The sequence below is a fragment of the Hetaerina americana genome, unplaced genomic scaffold (assembly GCF_022747635.1).
Source record: "Hetaerina americana unplaced genomic scaffold, ioHetAmer1.1.p SCAF_8, whole genome shotgun sequence".
Classification (NCBI taxonomy): domain Eukaryota; kingdom Metazoa; phylum Arthropoda; class Insecta; order Odonata; family Calopterygidae; genus Hetaerina; species Hetaerina americana.
The window spans coordinates 68,202,766-68,228,830 of NW_027287427.1; the positions used below are offsets into that span (position 1 = coordinate 68,202,766).

The 26,065-nt window shown below is 37.1% G+C and overlaps 2 protein-coding genes across 2 annotated transcripts; one reads left to right on the forward strand and one right to left on the reverse strand.

Moving 5' to 3' along the window:
- Positions 1 to 1,025: 1,025 nt before the first annotated feature.
- RpS3 (ribosomal protein S3) lies at positions 1,026 to 4,241 on the reverse strand. Its single transcript, XM_071596757.1, has 4 exons — positions 4,118 to 4,241; positions 3,486 to 3,805; positions 3,167 to 3,354; positions 1,026 to 1,293 (listed from the first exon to the last, which is right to left on the reverse strand). The coding sequence occupies exons 1-4, from the start codon at positions 4,145 to 4,147 to the stop codon at positions 1,109 to 1,111; spliced, it is 723 nt and encodes a 240-aa protein (XP_071452858.1). The 5' UTR covers positions 4,148 to 4,241; the 3' UTR covers positions 1,026 to 1,108.
- A 121-nt stretch (positions 4,242 to 4,362) lies between these two features.
- LOC139697894 (cathepsin O-like) lies at positions 4,363 to 25,553 on the forward strand. The gene is made up of 7 exons (XM_071596756.1): positions 4,363 to 4,567; positions 4,650 to 4,882; positions 11,236 to 11,371; positions 12,380 to 12,528; positions 15,930 to 15,971; positions 20,093 to 20,361; positions 21,966 to 25,553. Exons 1-7 carry the CDS (start codon positions 4,382 to 4,384, stop codon positions 22,001 to 22,003), a joined length of 1,053 nt encoding a protein of 350 aa, XP_071452857.1. The 5' UTR covers positions 4,363 to 4,381; the 3' UTR covers positions 22,004 to 25,553.
- The last annotated feature ends 512 nt before the right edge of the window (positions 25,554 to 26,065 follow it).

Consider the following 26,065-nt stretch of genomic DNA (forward strand, 5'->3'; position numbering starts at 1 on the left):
AAAGAGTAACACCAACATGTATTAGTATGGAGATTTCAAGGTGTTTAGAGTAACTTGGGTAGAACTTAAAGGGAGTTGGTAGTCTAGGAGGATGAAAAAGGTAAACCAAAATGCACTAGGGCATAGTGAGGGATTGTTGGGAGAAATACAATGAAGGCAGGAAATGTTGATGCAGATACTTCCTTCGGGAATGGAATAATGAAGACTTTAGGAGAGATTGTTAGGCAGGTGAGATGAGAGCAAAAGCATTACAAAGGGAGACAAAAAGTACGCAGAATTGAAGAAGAGTAAATGTAGTTAGGAGAGCCAGGCAGGTTCCTGATACTTGTGAAATGCGCTGATGTCCAGCCAACTTCATCGAAAACCCAACTTGAACAGTAGAAAAGTAACTATGATCATCAATCACCACTTAACCCTTTAAGTGCCATAGTAAATATGGGAGAATGAAATATTTTCTCAAGAATGCCAGCATCACTCCAAGTAACTATTCTCAATGGCTAAAAGGTAAATAACAATTGAATAATTCTTATTTGTATGCTTTTCTTTTTTGTATGTTGTTTACCAAACCGAAAATTAAAAGGTTTTAACAAAAACATCTCCTAATTCAGCATTTCTCCTTTAAGTAACCAGGTAATTTTCACACAAAATTAAGCTGTTATGATTGGCATTCAAAGGGTGAAGTACCATTATTGATTGCAAATTGAATTTGGACCATGAACCTCCATCAGTCCCCAGAGTTTAGATGAGTTGGGAAAGCTGGCATTCTAATGCATTTACGTATAAGTCAACTAATCTTAAACTTATAAAACTCACATTTCTTGAATATGGTTCACTTTCAGTTAATGAGACAATATGTCGTCATAGGATGAAAAAAATCAATGAACGAACTTCTGCTAGGATGTAGTAAACTAAAAATGTATCACATAATTTGCATCCACAACCATTAAAAGTAAGTTTTAGCTATCATGACCATGTGCCTGTGAGGTAGACACTGAAACCAAGTAATGATAAGTAAAATTAAGACATGAAAGCATATTCACAGTTTATTTCAGAATATTAAGATTCTTAACAGAGGTATCCTGTGAACAGCCTTATTATTTGTAGAAAATCATGGTACAGGAGCAGGTGTAAATGCTTCAAGTTTGGCAGCCTTAGGCTCGCTGGAGGGTGCCACAGGAGGTTCATCCTCTTTTGGTTCTACAACTGACACATGATCAGGGAGGGGCTTCTTTGGTCCAATCTTTCCATTTGGATCCCAGGGTAACATAATCTTGACCTTAATTCCAAGGACTCCTATTTGAGGAAGAGCAATGAATGTAATTACATAGGCATAATAATCATATCACAAACTTTAATATATTCACTAAATAAACTTTGAAATCATTTCAGCCACCTTCATTCATTTATAATTTGCACAAAATTGCTTCAGTTCAACCAACTAGATAAATGGTGCCAACAAGTGAATGTTTATGAAGCAATCATGTTAAGTTGAAATATATCACATTTGGTATTTGCGCACAGGATCCATTTAATGCTATGTCAATCTCATGTTGGAAAGGGGTTTAATTGATCATGTCACACATTCCACCTGCTAAAGGATTACGACCAATTAATTAGGTAATGCCTCAACAAAATTTTCTGCAAAGATGCCTTTGTTTTTACTTGTATTTTTAAATAACTTGCAAAGAATGAAGATCATTCATTATGTTGCCTCCCTACACAAAATATAAAGTCAATATCATACAATACTTCCGGTGCCTCTTACAACTTGAGCCAAAAAATCCAAATAAATATTTAATCAAGTTATTATGTGAAATTCGATAAATGGAAAATAGGGCCGAATTCCCCATCCATACAGTGGTTCAAGTCCCACAATTCTTTCATGTTGGAATGGGCAAAAATAAAAGGGCTTTAAGGGAACTTGTATCTGGTGTAATTTATGAGTAAAGATCTCCCACTCTTGAATCATTTTTTGCAGTAGTGCCATCTGCACTGGTTGGGAAAAGTTCCAAACAATTATTCCTTGCTATATTTGTTTCATGCTAAATGAAATGGACATTGATTTACAACTCAGGGTTAACAAGTGAATCCTTTTAAGGCTCTTGGGAAGCAATTATTGGAATCTAATATTTTTAGCCTAACTTGAGAACTAAGAAACACCTTAGGAGCTTACAAATTAAGAAGCAACTAATGAATATTGATCACTCAAATCTAAGAGTTGCCATTTAGAAAACTGGAAACCCCCATACAACTCCAAGAGAAACTTAAGGGCCACAAAGGAAGCATTGGAACTGAACAAAGCACAATGCCAACATTATCCATAAGGTAAGAAATATCCGGTAAGAATGGCTGAATTAAACATGGCATAAAAACTGCCAAATTAGCTTCTAAGACCCATCAGTAAATCCTAATTGCAAAACATAGAAATGAATAACACATGGGAGTTTATACTGGTTAATCGCCTTAATACAAAAATAGTTTTAGAGAATAACCCATCAACAATGACAATACGAGAGACTTATGAAGGTAGGGTTAATCCAGGGCTTTTGTATCACCTTCGCGCAAGGAATTAAAATTTCATTTATTAAAAATGAGGAAAATACTTCTCAATCCCTTCTAAATAAGCATAACACACGCAATGGGTAAAATGGAATACCAAATGGACTGCCACAACATAAAAGAGATAATTCCAAAAGAAAGGAGCAAGTATTTTCAGGAGATAAACCGGCAAACACAAGCACTCATGATTTTGGCAACAATTAATGAACCAAGAGGAGCGTTACTAATTAGTGGGTTTAACTGCTACTAAACATCATCCAAGTCACAGTAACTCAATGGAAGTTGTGATACCTTGTATTTCCCCACATTATACTAATTTCTGGTGGCCACGCAGTAATTAACCTCGAAGGCACGCACAATAACTACGAACAGGCATCGGGGTAAATTCTACGTCAAATGCACACATAAAGGGTAGGGATTATGGGCAACTGCTTATTCTGCTAAAGAATATTAATAGTAGCCTAGGAAGGGCACAGTGATACTTGTGGTAGGGCTTCCGAAAGTTTGCTGTTTTATCCATTAGCTACCCTTAGAGCAAATTAACTTCCGAATAACTCCATATTTAAAAAGTACACTTAATTGAACACAAAACAATCAACACAATTACCTTGTCTGAGAAGAACGTGTCTCGTTGCTGTATCTACATATTCATTTGTAGGTTCGCCACTGTGGATCATCAACCCATCAACGAACTTCATAGATTTGGCTCGCTGACCTCGAAGTTTGCCGGACACTACCACCTCACAACCCTTGGCACCACTTTCCATGATATACCTAAGTACACCATAGCATGCTCTGAAACAAAATAAATACTATGTAAGTTTGAGTTAATTCAGAGGTTATACCAGTATATGGCCAGATGGAAGAAGGCTACATAATAAAAACCTTACAAAAAGTGGAGAGAATTCAGTCGTCCTCGCATTTACCTTCTCACAGCTAATCCTCCGATGAGTTTGTACCGAAGAGACTCGGCCTGTGCGATTGCACAAAGACCGCGGGTGGCCACCTTTTCGGCATATAGTTCCAAAGAGTCCTCTGGGAAGTTGAACCTTTTCCTGACCACAGAAGTCAATTCTCTGATGCGCCGGCCTTTTTCGCCGAGCACATTTTGGGTTCGCGTTGCCATAATTATAATTTCCGTCCTGGACGGTGTAACCCTAACTTCTACTCCTGAATATCCATCCTCCGCCAGCTCTCGCGTAAGAAATTCATTTAGCTCAGCCTTGAATACGCCGTCTCCTACAAACTAAAACATAACAATACAGTTAACTCACGAAACCATAAATTTGCCATAGCTGAAGATTTAAGTATTCTATAAAAGCAAAAAAATTTGAGAGACAATAAATAACTTTAAATTTTTATATGCAATAAACATGTCTTGTCAACAGCCAGGTTAGAGGGAACACGTTGATAGCGTAGAAAAATCCAACGCATCCTATTATCCATTTACACATATAACATTAGAAAAAATGAAGATATACAGATAAGCCTAGGACAAAAAGAGCCGAAGTCATAAAAATTAATAATATTTGACTATATTCTAAAATACATTACTTACTTTCCTTTTCTTAGACACCGTAGTAGCCATGATGACGTTCAACTGAAGAAGACGGAAACGGAAGTATCTCAGGGCAATATGGGATTTGGTGCTTCGAGACTTTTATGAATTGTATGAGAAAAAATTTCTAAACGGAATTTTTCCCTGAAAAATAGATTTAATTAATCGATAAATGCATTAAAAATCCAAATTTAATGAAAATATTGGGCGTATCAAAAAATATCATTCATACAGCTAATATGACTTTTATTTTATATAACAACAATGGAGTGGAAGAATGCATTGGCGACGGTAGGTCTTGTTCTACTGTGTTTTTTTGGTATTCCGTTGCATTTAGATACCACTAATGAAAAGGAGTCGAAACATTTATTCAACGACTACATCAAGACGTTTAACAAAAGCTATGGAAATAATTCGGAAGAATACAAACTTCGTCTGTCCCTGTTTCAGGTGGGAAACAAATGAAGAATTCATTTCGTGATATTTTGAACTGAATGTCCGGGGTACTATTTAAAAGTTTTCTTCTTTTTAGGCAAGCCTCAAAAGAATTGAAGAAATGAACAACCTGAAAACTCATAATAATAGCGCCACTTACGGCTTGACTAAGTTTTCTGACATGTCACCTGATGAGTTTTTACGTAATCACTTGCAACCAGAACTTCATAAACATGTTTTAAAGCGAACCCTTAAGTCTTCTCCAAACCTGGTGATTCGTCAGCATAAGAAAGTTAAAAAAAGAGCAATATTGCCGGATAAAATTGATTGGTAAGTAATAACAAGGTAAACAGTATGTGCGAAATATAATGACAGGTTATGTAACTGGATCACATGCTCGTAATTGGATCACATGCTCTCACCTGTACCATACTCTCACTCATGCCAAGCTTGTCCCAAACGATTAAGAATAATCACAAGAAACCCAGTTATCATACAAAATTTGGCTAACTAATATTATATTAGTACTTGGTAACACATAACTTGATTTTTCCCCAAAACCATTTTTTTATTATTAGGTAATCTACCGGTTAAGATAGGTTTTTGGATGGATACAGCTACTAAATAAAATTTTTGTGACTCCTAACAAAACAAAAAATCCAGCATCCTACTCTATATCAGGTCCTTCTTCATCTCTCAGTACTTTCTTCCTCCCATCATCCCGTCCAACATCCCTATCCTGCCCCTTCCCTTTCCTCGTTTCCCCTAAAATTCTACCCTCAATTACAGTCTTCAACATCCCGCTGCCGGTCAATACCCCCTTCATCCACTTTTCCTGCCTCCATAGGATCTCTCCCAACAAACCCCTGTCCTCGCCCACCATACAATGTACTTCATTTGCTTTCTTCTCTGCCCATTTCACCTTCTCCATTTTTCTCCCCACCCACGTTTCAAAAGCCTCCAATCTACTTCAATTATCTTGCTTCAGTGTCCACGTTTCCGCACCGCACAGATCATTTTTTTAATGAGTATTTTCTCAATATCCTTACTCAACTCTCATCAACTCCCTCCTCCTTGTGAAAGCCTCTTTGCCTGGCGCAATTCTTCTCCTTACTACTACTTTGACCGTGTTGGTCCAAAACACTTCCGAGAATCGTAAACTGTTCTACCTGCTCTAGCTTTTGCCCTCCTATTTTAATGTTAAGCTTAGCCTTTTTCTTTCTAGAAAATCGCATAACCTTTGTTTTATTAATATTGATTCTCATCCCATACCTGTCGCATTGAATTCAAATTCACTAAGCAATGCTTGCAGCCCCTTGGCTGACTGACAAACTAAAGCTTGGTCATCAGCAAACCTAACTGATTTTACGAATTCCCCGCTGACTTTCATTCCTACCTCAAGTTCTTCCCATGCCTCTTTAATCATTTCCTCTGCATACAGGTTGAACAGCAATGGTGATAATGGGCAAACCTGCCTTACACCTCTTCCTAACACTGCCCAACCGGACTCCCCGTTCCACACTCGCACCTGAGCAGTCTGAGACATGTACAGGTTGCGGATTAGCCTCCTTTCCCTCCAATCTATTCCTATTTTCTGCAGAATACTCATTAGTTTTTCCCAATTCACTCTATCAAATTCTTTTTCGAAATCTACGAAACAGGCAATACATCCTGGTTGTGGTCTATATTCCTCTCGATTAATGATCTCATTACTGCAATGGCATCATGCGTACCTCTCCCCTTCCTAAACCCAAACTGATCATCCCCTAAGTAATCATTTGCCCTACTCTCTATCCTTTTGTTTATGATTCTGAGAACAACTTTAACTGCGTGGGATATCAAACTTATTGTCCTGTAGTCCTCACAAGATGTAGCCTTTACCTTTTTCGGAATAGGAACTAAAAATGATCTCACAAAGTCTTCCAGCCAGATTCCTTCCTCATAAATACTACGAATCAGCCCATATAGCATCTTCCTCCCACAATTTCCTAAACATTTCAATAGTTCCACGGGAATGTTATCCACCCCCACGGCCTTATTTAGTGTCATCTCCCTTAATGCCCTTCCTATCTCATCGTCGAGTAAGACTCAAAATCTCTGTATTGTCCATCATTTAAATCTTGGGAATGATAATTGAGGTGGCTTCCCATTGCCTTCCTCAATAGTGTTTTTAACGTGACACCATCACATACTGGCCACCCCACTGGGGTTAGACGCCATTGCAGCTGCCTCACTGAGGAACAGACGCTGCGTGGACTACCTTTTGTCTGGCTCCTAACTTTAGACCTATCTGGCATGGGTGACCCTACCAGGAGCAATTATTATTACTCCCGCCAGCACAGCTCTAGGGGTCATCGGAATGCACCAGCCCTTCCACCACATCAAGGTTGTAGTCCGGGGAGGGCAAAACCATTTATATGAATATTTTAAAGAGCCATTTATTGTCGGTTAAAGTATTGCTCAAATAAAAATTGAAATGCCCATTTGAAGAAATGGTTTAATAAACTCTAAGCATCAATTATTATTCCTCTAACAAAGCAGAAATACTGTAAATATCATGAATGCAGAGGTATTCATGCATTGCCAATGCTCAAAAACCTCTTGTGATGTGTGGCTAGTGAATACTGCCCTCTCTTAGGTTTCGCCATATTAATTTCGACTTCATTCCACCTGGCGTCATTAGGTTGGGTCAATTGTCAATGGGTACATATTTGATCCTTAAGTAGGCAGCTTCATGGTGATGCTGTGCTCTGATTGGGCATTTGATAGTATTCATTTCCTTTTTCATGTCCTCCGTGTTGAAATTAGCAAAAATAAGTTTTTTTGCAAATTCAACAGTGTCATGAATAAGAATGGGGAATTGATGTAAATCCTTACTAATCATGTTAGGGTTATCCAAGTTTATTTCCTTCCCAAGCTCTGACCAGGCATGTTCCACAATGGCTTAAAGTTGGAATAGGTCATTTTTCGGAGCGTCCTTGTGTTCCCTCCTATTGATAATATATAGAATAATCCCTCTGCGGTAAAGTGATTTTCCACATTAAAATCATTGTTTCTAGTGAATTAACCCTATTGAACACCTTCTCAAAATCTGCGAAACTAACAAATACATACTGATTTCTTTGAATGTTCTGCTCCATTACTAACCTCATTAATGATATGGCATCACACATATCTCTCCCTTATCTAAATGCAAACTGCTGATCCCCTAAGTAATAATTTTCCCTGTTCTCTATCCTCCTCTTGACAATCCTAAACCACTTTAAATGCATGTGAATTCAAACTTATTGGTCTGCAACCCTGATGTATCCACCTTTCCCTATTTTGGGTTAGGAGGTAACACTCATCTGATGAAATCTTGCAGTCAAATTCCTCACACATTAATTCTACATATTAGTCTATAAAAATTCTTCCCCCATATTCTTTTAAACCTTCAGGTAGTTCCATATGAATGTTGTCTACCCCCATGGCCTTATTGGATTTCAGTTCCCTTAATATCCATTCTGTCTCACCATCGAGTAAGCCTGGACCTCAGCTATTCTCTTCTACATCTTATACTCTTTCTATGTTAAAACTTGCTGCCCTAATGTCTTCGCCTTACAGTACTTTTATTTATTCCTTCCATCTCTCTGGAATCTTCCCTGGTTCAATGAATAACTTTGCGGACTTACCTTTGATTATTTGTATGGACTTTTCCGTCTTACCTCCTGACAGTACTTTTACCTCCCTGTATAACACACCAATTTAACCCTTCCTGGTAAACTTTCAATATCCTTTAACTGTGGCTTCTGCCATGCTTCTTACATTCTGTACGTTTCCCTCCTCAGTTTATTATAATTTTGTCTAAAACCTGTTGATACTACTTTTGTGTTGTTCCTGTTAATGCTACCAAATTCCATTTCCTAAACTGTCTTCCCTGTTTAATCTTTTTGAATCAGATGCTACACTTCATTATTGCTAAGTTATGATCCGAATTCACATCTGCCCATCAGGGAACTGTGGGAATTGAGCATGTTGTCCTTAAAACTGTGCCTAACAATAATTTAGCCGGACTGATTTCTTTGTTTAAATTAAAAACATGCCTTTATGTTTGTCTCCTCTATTATTAAATGTTACATTTTGTCAAGTAATCCAGACCCTAGAGCTCACCAAGAATGTATAAAATTTAAATTATGAGTGGGACCACGTGTTCACATAGACCTATTTACAAAGGGGATGTATACAAAGGGTACAATTAACATCATTGTCAAATTTAGATGCTGGCACTAGTATAAACCAGCTCAGGAAATTGCCTTTTATTGTGCTGCTGTTTGCAGTTTGGCTTTTTTTTTCTTCTGCAACTTTAATTCTAAATATTTATGTATTATATGTATTCATCGTTTGTTCTGATGAGCTCTGCAGAGTTAGCATTGATTCTTTCAAGAGAAGGAAGATTACAAATGAAGCATAAAGAACAGCATGATCATCTGTTTTCTCCACTTTTGTCATTTAGCGCCCTCTCGAAATTCATTCAATGAAGTAAGGCAAGCAATGATGGTGTTGTGGATGTGAAAAGTATGCATTTGTGGGTGCAAAATCAAAAAAAGGCTGAATGTCATGTGTGACAACAAACCCAAGAAGCCTTGGCCACAGTTGAGTGGATTTTTCTGGAAGGGAAAACTCCTGCAGAAGACTCTACGATAAGAATAATTCATACCAGTGCTGAAAAATATTGTAAAATGGCACAAAGATCGTCTGATATCAGCGCAAAAATAATTACAAAAGCTCATTTGCAGGTATTAAATGAAATCGAAAGGTTATAGGCCATGTAAATGGAATACCAAAATCAGCAGAATTGCCCTTAACCATTGGTCATTATTCAAAGTAAGCCAAGAAGTTAATGGAATGATTGAAACACACTTAGTTTATTTCATGGCTAGCTATGAATGGTTTGATCATTTTTAGAAATGTTATTTGTTTCATAATCTGAAATTCATCAGAGAAGCTGTTAAGGCTGATCTTTTATTGCTGCAGGTGAATTTCAATCAGCTGTAATTGAATTGATTGAATAAGTTGACAACACAGCACCTGATGCTTTTAAATTTGATGAAACAGAGGTATTTTGGAAGCCAAGCTAAGGCTATTATTATGTATATAATTAAATACTATATACGAGGCATGCTCATAAAGTAAGGGCCGTTTGGTCAGAGGAAAGAATATACTCTAATAAAACACATTTTATTGGCACTTTTAGTTGGCTACAAACCTACCTCACTACTCTACATAATCGCCGTTCACTTTTAAGCATTTTTCGTACCGCTGCACCAGCTTCTTTAACCCCTCTGCATAGGAGCTTGCCTCCTGAGAGTTGATCCAATTGACAACATCGTTCTTGAGTTCCTCTTCAGTTTTGAAACGTTGTCCACCAAGCAACTATTTCAAGTGCAAGAAGATTAAGTAGTCGCTAGGTGCAAGGTCAGGACTGTACGGTGGGTGGTCAAAGAGTTCCCAGCGAAAATCTTGAATTTTCTTATTGGTTTTGGCAGCAGTGGTACCCACCTTGTACACAATTTGTGGTATCCGAGGTTTCCCATGACAAAATTGTAGACAGTAGTGCATCCAAGTTGAGGCAATTGTTCAGCCAGGCCATTAATCATCAATCGACGACCACATTGCAGTTATTGTTCCACTTTTCGCTCAAACAATTTCATTGGTCAGAATACTGTGCCTGCCACTTCGCTCTTCATCATGGACATTTGTTTGTCCATTTTTAAAATCACGGCACCATTGCCTTTTTTATGAAATTTTAAAATGCTCATTTGTTTCTTCATCTTCTCACTTTATCAAAAATCCTCCCTTCTATTATAGAGTGCAACATCTCTATATCAATGTCTCTATCCAGATAATTTTCTACCAAGATAAGTGTCAAAGGATTCCAACTCGTGTGAATCTTATTTTTTAGGAACTAGTTTCCAAACCCAATACAATGCTAAATCACTTTTTCTCATCTAAAAATATGTGCAATCCCATAAATTTAGGTAAATACTTTTCACTTAAGCTCTTATTAAAAGAATCCACTCTCACCTATACCCTGTACAAACTTACCATATTTCTATTCACTATCTCACCCTAGGAAGGCATACCTGCTATTTAATTGTATTAAGTTGCCCTTTATAATTCGATTACATATTGTTAAACTGCCAGGGATGAATTAATGGTTTCCAGAGTGTAATACTGTAATGTATGTTCTGGATAGTGCTCATGCCAAACACATGAAGAATTATAGCTCATAAATTCATATTGGTATATGGTTGATGCCTTGATGTATATTTTTTTCAAATGTATAATTATTGGTTTCAATCCCAGCTCATTATGTAATTACAGAGACAAAAACTCCCACAATTTGCCATTTAATAAAGATTTATTTTCCACTAGTTTTGATGTATTACATCATTTTCAAGACTTAAAAATTATTTGATATGTCAAAACTATTATTATGGAATATCTCTGTTACTATGGAGCATCATCACCTGAATCAATTATTTATCTCATTTTGTACCTTGCTGTCCTCCACCCATAAAAAAATTGTCAGACCAAAAAATATTTTTACTTTTTTTTCTTTGGGTGTGCTTCAACCTTTGCTAAATCTGGATGGCATTTTGCATTGAAGCATTAATTAACCAGATTTTGTAACTTTATTTCAGGAGGGATAAGAAAATTATTACACCTGTTAAAAATCAAAAGGACTGTGGAGCTTGTTGGGCATTTAGTACTGTGGAGACAGTAGAAAGCATGCATGCAGTGAAAACAGGAATATTGAAACCATTAAGTATGCAGCAGGTCTGTTGATGCATAATTGTACTCTCAATTATATTCTCTTAAATATATTCAGGGTGACCCATGTTCTTGAAAACTGAGAAACAATATGGGGAAATCTGTAATTAGACAGAATAACTGTTTTGAAATGGCCAGGAGGTCTGCATAAAAGGGAAAATGATCTTCAAAGTTCATCTTTACTCTGGAAATGTCATCTAATATCACACATTATTATGGCTGATAACCATGGCAGTAAAAAATAATAAATACACATCGCATTTAAGCTTATCTAGAAAAGTAATTTTTTGTCCTCAACAAAATCCCTTTTTTCTTTTTAAAAACAAATTTTTCAAAAAAACATTTTGAATGATTTTTGGCAACTGATCTTTCTGCATACCTAGAACTTGTTCACAACCAGCACCAGTCAAAGTCAAGGCATTTAAATCATAGTGTTCATAGTAAAGTCTCACATTATAGAACTTCCACTGTGTTATGGAATGAATTGCCAGTGAACTCGAGCACTATTAATGGATCACATTTTGACGTTGTTGATCTTTAAGAAATTATACTTTGTGCAAACAAGTTCTGTTTGAAATTAAGTGTGTCATAAAATTCAGTTAGTTTTGAATATAGCTTTTTAATGTCTATGATGGCATTGTGGCAATATTGATGTAGAGTTGATGGTGATGGTTCCACCCTCCAAAAACAATTATCTTATTGTGTTACTGGTTTGTGATGTCTAACTTCGGTGGAGACCATTATAATTACCTGCAGATCAATTATATAGCTGTTTCAAGCCATTTCTGTCTTCCTATTACAGAATGTAGGCTGTTAATAGCAATAGCCAATTTCCTCAAACTTACAACCTATGCAAATGAAGCATATTGCCACATTCAGCTGATCATTAGGATGTAAAACTAAAAGAAGTGATTTTTAGTATTACTCGTTATTTTAGTACGTACATCATACTAATTTATTTATATAATGTTATCAGATTATCACCATTCACCAGTGATTAATGCTATTCTTCAGGTTATAGATTGTGCTGGAAAGGGAAACAAGGGTTGTGAAGGTGGTGATACATGCAGTGCTTTGGACTGGATGATGACCAATAACATCCCCCTTGTGACAGAGAAAGAATATCCTCTTACCTGGGTCACTGGTATCTGTCCTACAAAAATGTAACTACTACTATATGTCTGATATTCATGGTCCCTATTTTCTTCATAAGTAATTGGAAAATATTTTGAATAATTATATTTCTATAGCTCATAGTTTTGATATTTCCTGATTTTTTTATACAATAAATAACCATACAGGTATTATCAGAATTGGCATAATTTATTACTGCAATTCATTTGTTGCCATAGCTTTAAGGTCTTCTAGTTTATATTGCTTTAATATTGTTTAATCTATGAAGGGGTATGAAAGCCCTTCATTACACATGTATGCATGAAAATAGAATCTTCTTATTATAATTAAGTTGCATAGTTTAATTGCATTTAATAATATAATTTCCAAAATTTCAATTAAATGCATAATTTCTCTTGAAAATAAATGTAAGAGGTCTGTTCAAAAAGTATCATAACTTTTGTGTTTTTCCAAAAATTATTTATTTATTCATGAATATCTATTTTGTCCCCTTCAAAGTAATCCCCATTAAATATTATACACTGGTGCCAATGTTTTTTCTAATCCTCGAAGCACTTCCCAAAAGTATTTTTTTGTGATCTTGTTCAGCTCCTCCTTCGATGCAGTCTTTGTCTCGTCAATCGTGGCGTAGCGTCGTCCTTTCATGGGCCTCTTCAGTTTCGGGAATACGGTGGCTGCAGCATCATTAGTGTGTTGTTTTTGGCCAAAATTTCGAAAGCACTAGTAACGATGTGTGAGCAGGGGCGTTGTCATGGCGCAAAAGCCAATTTTTGTTCTTCCACAAATCTGGGTGTTGGTGGCGGATTGCTTTGCACAAATTGTGTATAAATTGCAGGTAATATTTTTTATATGCCATTCTACCCTGTGGTAAGAACTCATGATGCACCACGCCCCTGCAATCGAAGAAAACTGGAAGCAAAACTTTCACATTAGACCGAACTTGGCATGCTATTTTCGGTCTTGCCTCGTGCTGCAGCTTCCATTGGGCTGATTAGGATTTTGGGAGTTTCCACGTCATAACCATAAACCCATAATTTGTCACCAGTTATGACCCTCTGGAGCAAGTTTGGGTCGTAGTGGTCAACACCTCATTAAAAATGTGAACGCGTTGCTGTTTTTGGTCGGCATTGAGCCATTTTGGTACGAATTTCACAGCGACCCGTGTCATGCCCAAATCATTGGTAAAAATCGAATGGCACGAGCCAATCCATATGTTTAGGTCCTCAGCCACTTCTCTAATGATGATTCGCCGATTGGCCAACACTATTTTCTTCCCTTCATCAATGTTTTTATCTGTTGTTGACGTGCTCGGGCATCCGGTATGCTCTTTGTCGTGGTTCGCATCTTCTCGGCTGTCTGAGAACTTTTTTTTACCACCAATAAAGGTTGCTTCAGTCCAAGATAGATTCTCCATATGCCAGAGTTAACATTCGGAATGCATCTGTGCACTTAATTTCATTTTTCACCCAAAATTTGATACAGATTCTTTGATCCATTTTTTGGAACAGGCAAAAATCAAAGGCAAGCCAAAACACATCCAAGCAAAACAGCTGTCAACAATTAACGGAACGTTCAAAATGGTCGAACTTTTCGGCATAAGTGAGAGACATAAATACCAACATATGCCACAAAAAAATCAAAAATCAAATATACATAACCTGCAAAAGTTCAAAATTCGCGATACTTTTTGAACATACATTGTATACATCAGTCAGGCAGCAATGAAATGATATTCCCATGTCCCAAATGTTTAAAGAAAAGAAAAAAGAAAAATAAAATTTATTATTTTATTTTTCATGTGGATTTTCAAAGTTTTATTTTGACATTAATCATCATGGAATGATTCCACAAAGTTACAGCTGAAATGATTAATTATAATTGTGCAAGGATTGGTTTATGTATACCTGCTGTTCAAAAGGTTCCGGAACTCTATTTATTACAAAAATACTTCATTAAAAAATTATTGGTCAGGGTCCCTTTCAAAGGAGCCTCCTCCCCAAAGGTGTTTTCACTTTTTGAAACAACTCTGGAATGCTTCTTCGGGAATGATTACTAGCACCTCTGTTGAATATTTCTCCTTCTCTGCAATGGTGGCCAATCTTTTTCCTTTGCATGGGGTGCTAGGTTTAGGGAACAGTGAACTATCACATGGGGACATGCCTGGTGAGTATGGTGGGTGGGGAAGTACAGCGGCCTTGTTGTTGACTAAAAACTTATGTACTCTGAGAGATGAATGAGCTGGAGCATTGTCATTGTGAGAAAACCACTCGCCACTCCTTCAAAGTGTTGGTCATTTTTGCTTGATTCTCTCTCTTAGTCATTTCGAAACCCCCAGGTCCGCATTGACTGTCTGGCCCTTAGGTAGGTATTTGTTATGCACAACCCAATTTGCATCGAAGAAAACAGTCAACACCACCTTGACATTGGAACAAACTTGTTGAGCTTTTTTTGGGTGGGGTATGATTCACCAACCCATGGTGAAGATTCCCCTTTTATTCCAATGTCATATCCGTAAACTAAAGACTCATCACCTTTAATGATCCTGTTCAAGAAGGTTTCATCCTTTTTAGCTTGATCAAATAGTTCCTGACAGACTTGAACTCGATGTTGTCGTCAGACAAAGCACAAATTTGGCAGCGACTCAATGCATCCTCAATTTTTCAGCCAGGATTCATAGCACGACCAAGCGAGATGCCACACTCTTCTGCGAATTCCCCGACAGTTAAATAATGGATTTGCATGAATGCGATCGTTCAATTTCTCGATGTGGGGGTCATCAGTCGACGTTGATGGTCTTCCAGGACGCTTGTCATCTTCCACTGATTGCTGCCCCTTTTTGAACTGGGTAAACTACTCATCACTCAGTGCGTTTCATAACATCCTCATCAAAAGCCTTGGTAATCAACTCAAAATTTTCCGTGAAGGATTACCAGAATTTCACAGAACAACACTGCTCCTTTGATGAGCTCATTTCCACTAATCTGATTTTTCACCGCACTCCATGAACATCCCTTCACATAAACGGCCATAAATAATCAACAAAGTGGTTGAAAGTGGTTATTTGGGAAGTTTCCACAGACACAACACCTCCAAGCAGATTAAAAAATAACCAACTGGAGGCGCATCGTAAAACGTTGAGGAACGTTTTGAACAGACCTCATATGTACATAATATGAGGTACATCAATGGTTAATGGACAAGTGCCTATTCTTTGGAAAAAGGTTGCTGAATCAAAAAACTTGTATAGTGAATTTTCTCTTAACATTTCATTTCCAAATTTCATTATAATTTCCTTTCATTTTAATTTAGCATGATGAATGTTATTCAAGTATTAGTGTGCTAAGTGGGATTGGCTTAGCATCCAATATCATATTTACTATTACGTACTTCTGTGAGGACAGTAAGGTAATATTATGAATTTCCATTTCAGGGCCGCAGTTGGTGTGCATGTAGCTGACTATTCCTGTAACACGTGAGGAAATTTATTTATTTGAATCTAAGAGTTATCAATTAGACTATTCCATGAAGTCCATTTTAAAGTAATGGTTTATGCATTTGTTTATTTTTATTTTAATATGTGATACTCGGAAATACATTGACATCTATACGAATACCCTTGAATACCCTTGGTCTACCTAAAAGGTATGTGGTAGGTGGTGCAAGCATCAGGGGGAAAGCAATAGAAAGCTAATGCAATTATTCTTCTTATAGCGCATCTACTTTGACCATTTTGTTCCAAAACACTTCTAAGATATAAACTGTTCCACCTGCTCTAGTTTTTGCCCTCCTATTTTAATTTTTAATGTAGCCTTTCTCTTTCTGGAAAACCGCATAACCTTGGTTTTATTTTCATCCCATATCTATCACACTGCATTTCCTATTTACTCTGCAATGCTTGCAGCCCCTTGGCTGATCATCAACAGATCAAAGGAGTAGGGTAAATGATTACTTAGGGGATGATCAGTTTGGGTTTAGGAAGGGAGAGGTACGTGTGATGCCATTGCACGGAGTTCACTCTCCGAAGTTAACTCTTCCTCATCTTCTAGCACTGGTGTTGAAATATTGCCTAAAGCTTTTTCAAATCCATTTTTTCTACCAGTCACTCTGACACCCTGCCAATTTTCCAGCATCCTCCGTCCTCTGTCTTCATAAGACATTCTTTTAATCCTTCCAGATTCTGTGTAGTACATCATCCACTTTTCCCAACAAGAACATAACTTTGATTTAAAAGATTAATAATGGATGAATCCAGGTAGCCTCGGATTTCCTTATTCTTTGGTGAAATTGATGGCTTATAGCTTAAATATCGCTGTATACATCTCTGGACGAATTTCAATTTGAATTTCCATATTGTAGTTCCACTAGAGGTTGCGATTGGCATTCTTGAAAGCTATAGGCATCTAGTAAACGGTCATAACCTTAAATTGGCTGAGATGTTATGTACAGTACAAGTGTGGAGTACAATCAAAGAGCTGCTAATATGGAAAGTGTTCGTGCTAGGCGTTTGCCCTGTGAAATGGTTTGATTCTTTGGGTACCCCAGATCAACTGTTTACGATATTTTGGCGAAGTGTAATGCTTCGGAGAAGTCTGGGGAAGGTTTCGCTAGCCTGGTGAGGAAACCTCATTTGAGGAAACGCGTGTCACGAACTGCGGCAGCCATCGAGAAGGCTCAGGCATTGATTTCAGATGACCTGGGGTGATTACTGAAGAAATTGGCATCAGAACTGAATGTTAGCGAACAAACAATGCATTGGATGGCAGAGGAGGACCTAGGATACAAGTCGTACACAATAAAGGTGCGATAGATGCTGTCTGAGGCTGCCAGAACAAAGCGGATTGCTCTCTTCAACCTGCTATTGTGTTCTCTGAAAAATGAAGCTGCGGGACGAATCAGATTCTTTTTTGATGGAAAAATTTTCACTGTTGACGCGGAAATCAATCGGAGAAATGATCGCTGGCTTGCCCACAACCCAGAGGACATCCCAATTGTTGCTCGAACAAAATTTCCTGCTAGTGTTCGCGTCCTTGGTGTTGTGTCCAGTGATGGTGATATCATGCCACCACATTTCTTTGAAAATGGAAAAACTATCACAAAAGAAGTCTATCTGCAAATTTTGAAGAATGTCGTGAAACCATGGATGGTGACTGTGGGTTCGAGAGACAATAAGTCTTTCAGCAGGACAGTGCACCAGCTCATACGAGTCATTTAGTCCAAAACTGGGTCTCGGATAACATTGACATGTTCTGGTCAAAGGAATTCTGGTCCCCGAATAGCCCGGATTTGAACCCCCTCGACTGGTATGTTTGCAGCGTAGTTGAAAGAGTTACCAATAAGAGGAGGCACCCTAATGTTGCATCTACCCATCGCTATCGTAGCAGTATTCAACAATATGGACAGTGCTGTTTTGAAGAGTGCGTGCAGTCGATTCAGGATTAGATTAGAGGCAGTCATTGCAGCTGAAGGGGGATAAACTGAGTAATGTTACTATTGACAGATACCACTACTTTTATTTTAAAGGATTTTTATTTTCATTTGTATTTTTTTAAATAAATTTGCTTGTAAAAAAAGTTTCATTTGTCCGGATTTAAGCACTGTACCCTGTATATACATGGAAGAAGCAAAATGTGAAGCATTATAAAGAGGGGACGATAGGGTGCATTAAAAGACACGTAGTACATTATTCAAACAGCCCTTTTTTATATAATAAATATGTACTGGCTCTTGGTGAGAAACCCCAAAAAATGACACAACATAACATGTGCATAGAAATAACCATAATACACAGCTGATAGGACGTCATTAAAAATGTTTGCCTGATCACTCTGATGAGAAAACAAATGAAATGGAGTTTAATATATAATGTAAATTTTTAATATGATCATCCCATGATAATTTACCATCTATTTCAATGCCCAAGAAGCGAGAACTGGTATTTTGTGGTATCAATTTCCTATCAATATTGATGGTGATGTTAGCTGTTGGCTTATTTTTGTTAGTAAAGTACACTAAGCTTGATTTATCCACATTGAGGGAGAGGGAGTTTTGCTTGCACCACTCATCTGGCAGAAGTGTAGCATGGATTGGCATAGACAGCAGATCAATGATAGAAGAGGCTGACACTGAAACATTGGTGTCAATAGCATAGAGCACTGAGAGTAAGCCAGGCAAGGGATTTAGTCTACCTGGGAGGTTATTAATGTACAAAAGACAAAGAACTTATCCCAGGACAGAGCCCTGGGGTCTACAATGAACGAGATTGAATTACTTGTTTTCGATGTCAGGAATGCTCTCATCTGTATTTTCCCTAATTTCAACATCGAAAGTCTCGAGAATATTTTGGGTATCAGGAATAGGGTAGATATTATCCAAGGTATCAGGTGCTTGATGAACAGAAGCCTCACCTGGGTACTTTGAGTTCCGAGTAATTGGTCGTTGGTAATCTGTTGCAGTAGGTGAAGATTTCTTAGCTGTTAGGGGATTGGGTAATAGTACACCTTTACAGGGTTTTGTGGCTAGTATCACTTGGTCGGTAAAAGAAACAACTTTTTGGGATTCACTGGCGTAGAAAAGTGGGTTGATAGTAGAAAACCCTCCCCACGCTTGAGAAATTCAATGTCGTTCACCATGTTTGATTTTTTAAAGTTGAGCACTAGCAAGAAAACACTTCCAAAATAAGTCTCGGCATTCAAGTAGCACTTTTTGCAAGAGATCATGAAGGCCTGAATATTTAGAATGGAAGTTAAGTGAGCAAAGATCAGAGGAGATGAATTTACCCTTCAGCTCTGTAACAGTTGTACAGAAGCCACACGGAGGCATCTTATCATTAGATGCCATCTTGTATCCTCCCATCTTGTGGTGGAGGGGAGGGGAAATTGTTGGGAGATAAGTTGGGATATGTCCTAAGGAGGCAGCAAAGATAGATGTAAAGCTTTTTGGTAGGTGATGGGATGTTGAAAACTGTAATAGATGGGATAATAATTAGAATAAATGAAGGGAAGAAGTATGCAAAATTGAAGAGGGGCTTATTTTTGTGTCGGATATCAGAGTGTTGTTAGGAGAGGGAAGTAAATGTATTGTTGTATAGGATGTGTCCATCCAAAACATACCTTAAATGGTAGAAGAACAATAATATTAATTAAATTTTATTACATTAAATCTAATATGGATGGAGGAAAGGTAGTTCCATCTTCATGATTCATGACATTTTTCAGAGTTTCTTTTACATAACATTGTGTCAGTTGCACATTTTTTGTGTTTTGATTAATAGTTTCTGGCTAGAACTGGTCTCTACCGTTATTTTATCTTTTTAGTTTGTTTTATTACCTTTAATTTGTTGACCTGAAAGAACCCTGTCTTGATGACATTTTTTTCTGCATGGTGCAGTGAAATATTTCTTGCATTTGATATTTTTTTTCAAAAAAAAGAGAAATTTAGACTTGGAACTGACTGGCTGTGTAGTATAGTATTGGTGTGTGTGGTATTACTTGAATATATGTATTGAGTGACTCATTAAGGTGTCCATATAAATGTCTGAAGAGCTTCTTCATGTATTGTATTATTGTTGATCATATTCTAATTCATTCTTCATAGGTTCATAGGCAATGAAGAGTTAATGCTAACTCTAATGGCAGAACATGGACCTCTGGTAGCAGCAGTAAATGCAATCAATTGGCAGAACTATGTTAGTGGTGTAATCCAATTCCATTGCCCTGGTGGGCCAACGTCAGTTAACCATGCAGTGCAAATTGTAGGTTATGACAAAACTGCCGAAGTTCCACATTATATTGTGAGGAATTCATGGGGGCCAGATTATGGAGATAAAGGCTACCTTTACATAGCCATTGGTGGTGATATTTGTGGTGAGTAAAATGAACCTTCATCTAAATTGATGGTATAAATATGTTAAGTATTATTGAAATGGAATGGAGTGGCAGTGTGGGTAATACTGAACAATCATTACTAAATTTACTGGGTAAGTTGCATTGGTAAGGGGGTGAAGAGTCAGTGTAGAGTAGCTCTATCACTGGATTGGGACAGTGGTAGGCCAATGGAGAGATATGAGGGAGGTGGAGAATATGGTTTGGGAATAAGAGTGACTTGAGAGAAGGCAATTAAGTTTTACTTAAGAGAGTTAAATAATAACCGACACCAGAACCTAAGACCGTCACATCAACTCACAGCATCCCAAATGTGGATTCTGACCACAATTTAGTTCTTATGAAATTCCAATTTTCGTTCAAAAGGATTAGAAGAGGTTGGAGAGGACAGAGGTGGAATATTAAGGTTTAACAGAAATGAAAAAAAAGCTTAAAGCCGTAAAAAACAAAACTGACAATAAGTAAGGATACAGAAATGGGCAGTGTATAGGAAAAATGTAAACAGCCACTATGAATAGAATTAAGAAGCCCTGGTTCAGAAATTTCTACATAGAATGATTGAAGAGAGAAGTCAAGAAAAATGTTAACATGAATTTTGAGAAAAGGATATACCAAGGACAAAATAATATTACTGAATATGAGTAGAAGCTGACGGTTCAAGGAAACATAATGATAGAGCAGTGTAAGTTTATGGAGAAATTTCAGAGCCATAGAAAAGTAGAAACACCTTGTAAGAGGTCAATTCCTGTACAAGATAAGGTGAGAAACTGTGTAACCAAAAGAAATACAGGTGATGTGGAAAGAGTACATCCTTTTTGCTGGAGAGATGAAGTCAGATAGCTTATTCTAGGTGTAGATAGGGATTGGAGTATCGGGTTGATGAGGTGGCTAACGTAGTGGCTTCTCACTGAGAGGGTCTGGGTTTGATTCCTGGAGAGAACAGATATTTTTCAGTGGTATTCCAATCCCTACTTGAGATGCTTTGTGAAGAGCACTTCGAGTGAATGCATCATCTGTCGGATTGGAGGTTGAACTGTGGACCTCTTGGCACCTTTTGTAGACTAATACCGATGCCAGATTTCTCTCTACCCTTCCTCCTTTCCCATCCATCCCTATTGGTGCAAATGACCTTAGCTGTCAGTCACCTCCCCTAAAACTACTACTAGAAAGGGATTGCAATGTGGATAGGGATAGATTGCAGTCCAGGAATAATAAATAGATAATATTTCCACGGAATCACTAAATACTCAAGGTAAAAGTGGAAAGAAGACAGTTTTTGTGCTTGGAGGTTGAATTCATGAGAAAGGTATCTGGACTGAGGACTGATCGTATCAATTTTGATCTCCTTCCTAAAATAAAGATTAAAGTGGCAATATGTAGGAATTGTAGGCCTATCAGTTTAATTTAATATGTGGCAAAGAAGGTACTCGGAATTATTCGTGTAAGGTTATGTGATACTGAAAAAACTTCATAGATGCAAACATGGCCATTGGTTAATATGCCATTAATCTATTTGGTATTATACACCATTCATGTATTAGAGGAATAAGGAAATTAATAATGGTTATCTTTCTCTATCATTTCAGGAATATCAACGGAAGTGTCTGCTGTAGATGTCATTTGATAGTGCACCATGATGGAATAGATTGCTCTCTGTTGTGTATATTTCTTGTTAATTATGCTAATGCAATTCCAGAGATAACACATTCTTGGCATAAGCTGTTTATGTATGTATTATTCTTTTATAGAGCTAATTGTTTCCTCCCAGGTATTTTAATGAGGGTTTACTTTACTTTACTTTATAGTTTGATTGCTATTTCTGTTTAGAGTATTTTACTGGATGGCATTTACTATTATGATGATTTTTATTTGTTCCTTATATCATAAGGGCTCCTGGATCATTTTGGTTGCTTAAGGTTGAAAATGAAACTTAGGATTAAAGAACCATAGGTGAATTTGAAGAGTGCCGCTATTCTTGCGACACTAGTTTTTGTGTCTGCATTTATTTGTATTATTCTTCAAAGCCAAATGGAATACTTTGTGGTTTGTAAATTTATTGTCAAAAGTGTGTATAGTTTGAATAAGCACATGGGGCAAATTCCAAGAAACTTTGGGAGATGCCACAACAGTGACTTCTTAATAGAGACATCTAATTGTGCATTACCATGCAACAATTTCAGAGTGTAAGAGGATGCCTCGGGAGGATCGGGATGGTGCAGTGGCTAACATATTAGCTTCCCACCCAGAGGGCCCGGGTTAGAATCCTGGAGGTGGCAGATATTTTTCAGTGGGACTCCATTCCCTACTTGAGATGCTTTGTCGAGAGCACTTGGCATGAGTACCCTTGTCTGTCGGATGGGACGTTAAACTGCAGACCCCGAGGTGCCTTTTGTTAAGAGTAGGCTAATACTGACACCAGGTTTCTCTCCACCCTTCCTCCTTTCCCATTCATTCCTAATGGCGCAAATGACCTCGGCTGTCGGTCACCTCTAAAACCACTACTACTAGGATATCTTGGTAGCTTAACTGGCTGAAGCACTTGACCAGACATTGAGGGATGGGGGCTCGAATCCTGGTCAAGGCAAATGGTTTTTACTCTCTGAAATTGTTGCATTGTTAGCACCTTGTGCAACCAATTGATGAACTAGGTTTAGGATATTTCATTGAATGCCTTAAACAAACTTTGAAAAAACTGAAAAACCAAAATATCAATGATTTTTAGGATTTGTTATGATATATGTCCAATGCCTTTCAAAATATCTATAGAATATTTCAGTCTGTAATAGAAAAAAATAATATTGTAGGTTATCATTTTAAAATGTCGGAAAATGATGATTAGTAATAGGAAAGGAAGAAACGTGTATTTAAATATTCTGATACTTACCATATTAGCCTGAAGATAGTGTGACCCTGAATATATTGTGCCCCAAGTATTTTGAAGGGAAACTTAGAAAGAGGAAAAGACCATTTAATTTTCTCTTTTTGAATTATAATTCTCTCAAAACTCAGGAATAATGCAGGTACTAATCATTCTTTTGTTTTCTCATGGTGTTGAAAGCAAATTTTAATGGCAACCGTTTGATTAAGTATGCATAGCTTTTATCGGGACTCATGATTACTTGCATTCCATTATTTAATCATATTCTCCTGTCTCTTATATTTCCTCATCTGTAGCTGAAGGAGGATTTGAGTCATCACTGGAACCATCTTCATCCCACAAAACACAGTCTTAACTAAAATTAATACTTTTTTATGTACAGCATTTCTTAAATCTATGCACAATAGACCTGGTGATGATTTTGTCCCAAGGTCTTTTGATCCTTTTCCCAAATGGATCTTTCTTTTTCCCTACTATTTCATCATTCTTCTCAATGAAGTAAATTCATGGTTTCTGGCCAGTAGCCACTCTTAATATTCCTTTCTTATGAAATCTGCAAAAGGTTTATTAATCATAACATAGAATATATGCAGTAGTGGCATCATTTCTCTAGGAATAATAATTAGGCCAGTACACATTTCAGCCATTCTATTCTTCTCATTTGCTGTCGGTTGATCCTTGAACGTGTCAAGGACATGCATTTCCCTCGGACTTCATGTGGGGCCTAGCCCTAATTACATTTAAGAAATCCAACTCAAGTTTCCATCCCTTTTCTTGCACACGAAAGATCATTTCTGGTGTCAGATTTTCCTTTGATAATGTTTTATGTGTTAAAATTATGTGGGTTATCAGTTTTCATCCATCAGTGATGGCTACAAGCATTATGATGATGCCAGTTTTTTTGTTTCCCATGATTTTAATGAACACTGATTAGGGGGTTTGGTTGGCATTTCACATCTGTCCAAGTGGATAGCCATGCTCTTAGGTAAGTTTGTTGCATACTTCTGTTACGTCACTTCTTAGCATAATCACTGGGAAGGCAATGACCTAGGGAAGTATGGTGCCCAATAGAAAGACCTTTCTTTGCTTCATCCTTCTGCACCATCTGATGCTTCCATTGAAATCACTTCTCAAATTTCCTTGACACATCCAAAGAGTTCATCATAATATCTTCTTGACTTAATGGGTCAGCCTTCACATTATATTTCCTTCACAAAAACATGGACACAATTTTTGAGGTCCTCAAATCTTCCTTTTCAAGCTAGAACATTGTATTTTCTGCCTACTGAGCCATGGGTATTTTAAGGCACATTTCATAGCTTTATCAGATATCTTTATTAACTTGGGATTAGTAAGAAGTCTTTTTCTCAACATGATTAATAGTCTTTTCTCTGTTCTACATCAAATTTATAAAAGGTAAATTTTCCAAAATTATAAATACAAAAATTCTTGCTTTAAGAGATCCCAAGACAAAAATCCACAGGTGTCTGAGCTATTGAAACTGGAAGATGATACCTATATAAAACACAATCCTGGTAAGACGTGTAGTTGCTATAATTTAGCCCATATCTATTTTAAAATTTCTCATCAAGATGTTTCTCCTGTATATTTGTACAATATGACATGTTAACATGAATTCCCAATTCATTTCTGGTGTAGTAATTATAAATAGATTCACTAACATTCATGGGGAGACATGAAATACATACTTATGATTTTAAAGCTATGAGTATTTGATATAGCGTGATTGTGATTTTCAAATGTACATATTGCAGATAAAAACATCACATTATATTCAGGTTAATATGGTATTTAAAAAGGATGCCAGTTTTTCAGGGCATGTGTGTAAATCTCATGATCAGGCAGTAATAGAGATGATTAGGAATGCAGTAAATAGATTTTATATGTTGGGAAGTACTTGCACAACCTAATTATTCTTCATGTACTCATACAAAGTGCATCTCTCAATATCACCATCCATTTAATCACAAAACAGTCATTCCTTTTATAAAATTTAGGGCCACTTCAAGATTAATTTCTTTTATAATTATTTTACAGTATCATGTTTGATGGCACATAAGACCTATGCATCTTACATTCCGTCAAATATGGTTGTTAGGGCATATAATAAACATATTTAAACCGTACAATAGTCCTTAAAGGTTCACATATAATTTGTTTCATGCATCACAACTATATACTTCTACATATAATTGCAGCAATTCAATACATTCCTTCTCCATTACTTCTGAATGCATATTATAAACAATGCAGGCATTGTTTACTTATTTACATTATTTTTTAAATGCAAAGGTGTTACTGTCTGATCCAGTCTAGAGCAATGATAAATATTCGGAATTGAAAGAATATAACCACAATAGATTATGAAAATATTATGTTAAATGGCCTCCATTAAATTTACTGCTAATGTTAAAAGGACCTCTAATTTTGGTCAGATTATGTCTTGGAAGATTTTCAATGGCCAATGATATTGAAGTGGGGAGAGAAGAGAAGTGGGATGGGGGAAGATTAAATAGGGAAATGGCTAAGAGCCCTCCCCTCTAAAATCCTTTAACTAGTCTCCCCCTACCATCTCCCTAACCCATATGAATGCATTTTCATCCACAAATCTGACAATTTAAATTCAGACCTGGGCTCCCTTGTCTCATCCCTCCTCCAATAATCCTTAGGTATAAACCCTTTCTCCTACCCCTTTCACAACCCATAAGTCCTCTTCTTTTACCATTCCACCTCTCTTCCGTGCAATCTGTTGTGCAGTTATCCAGTAATCATTCTTTGCCAGATCAA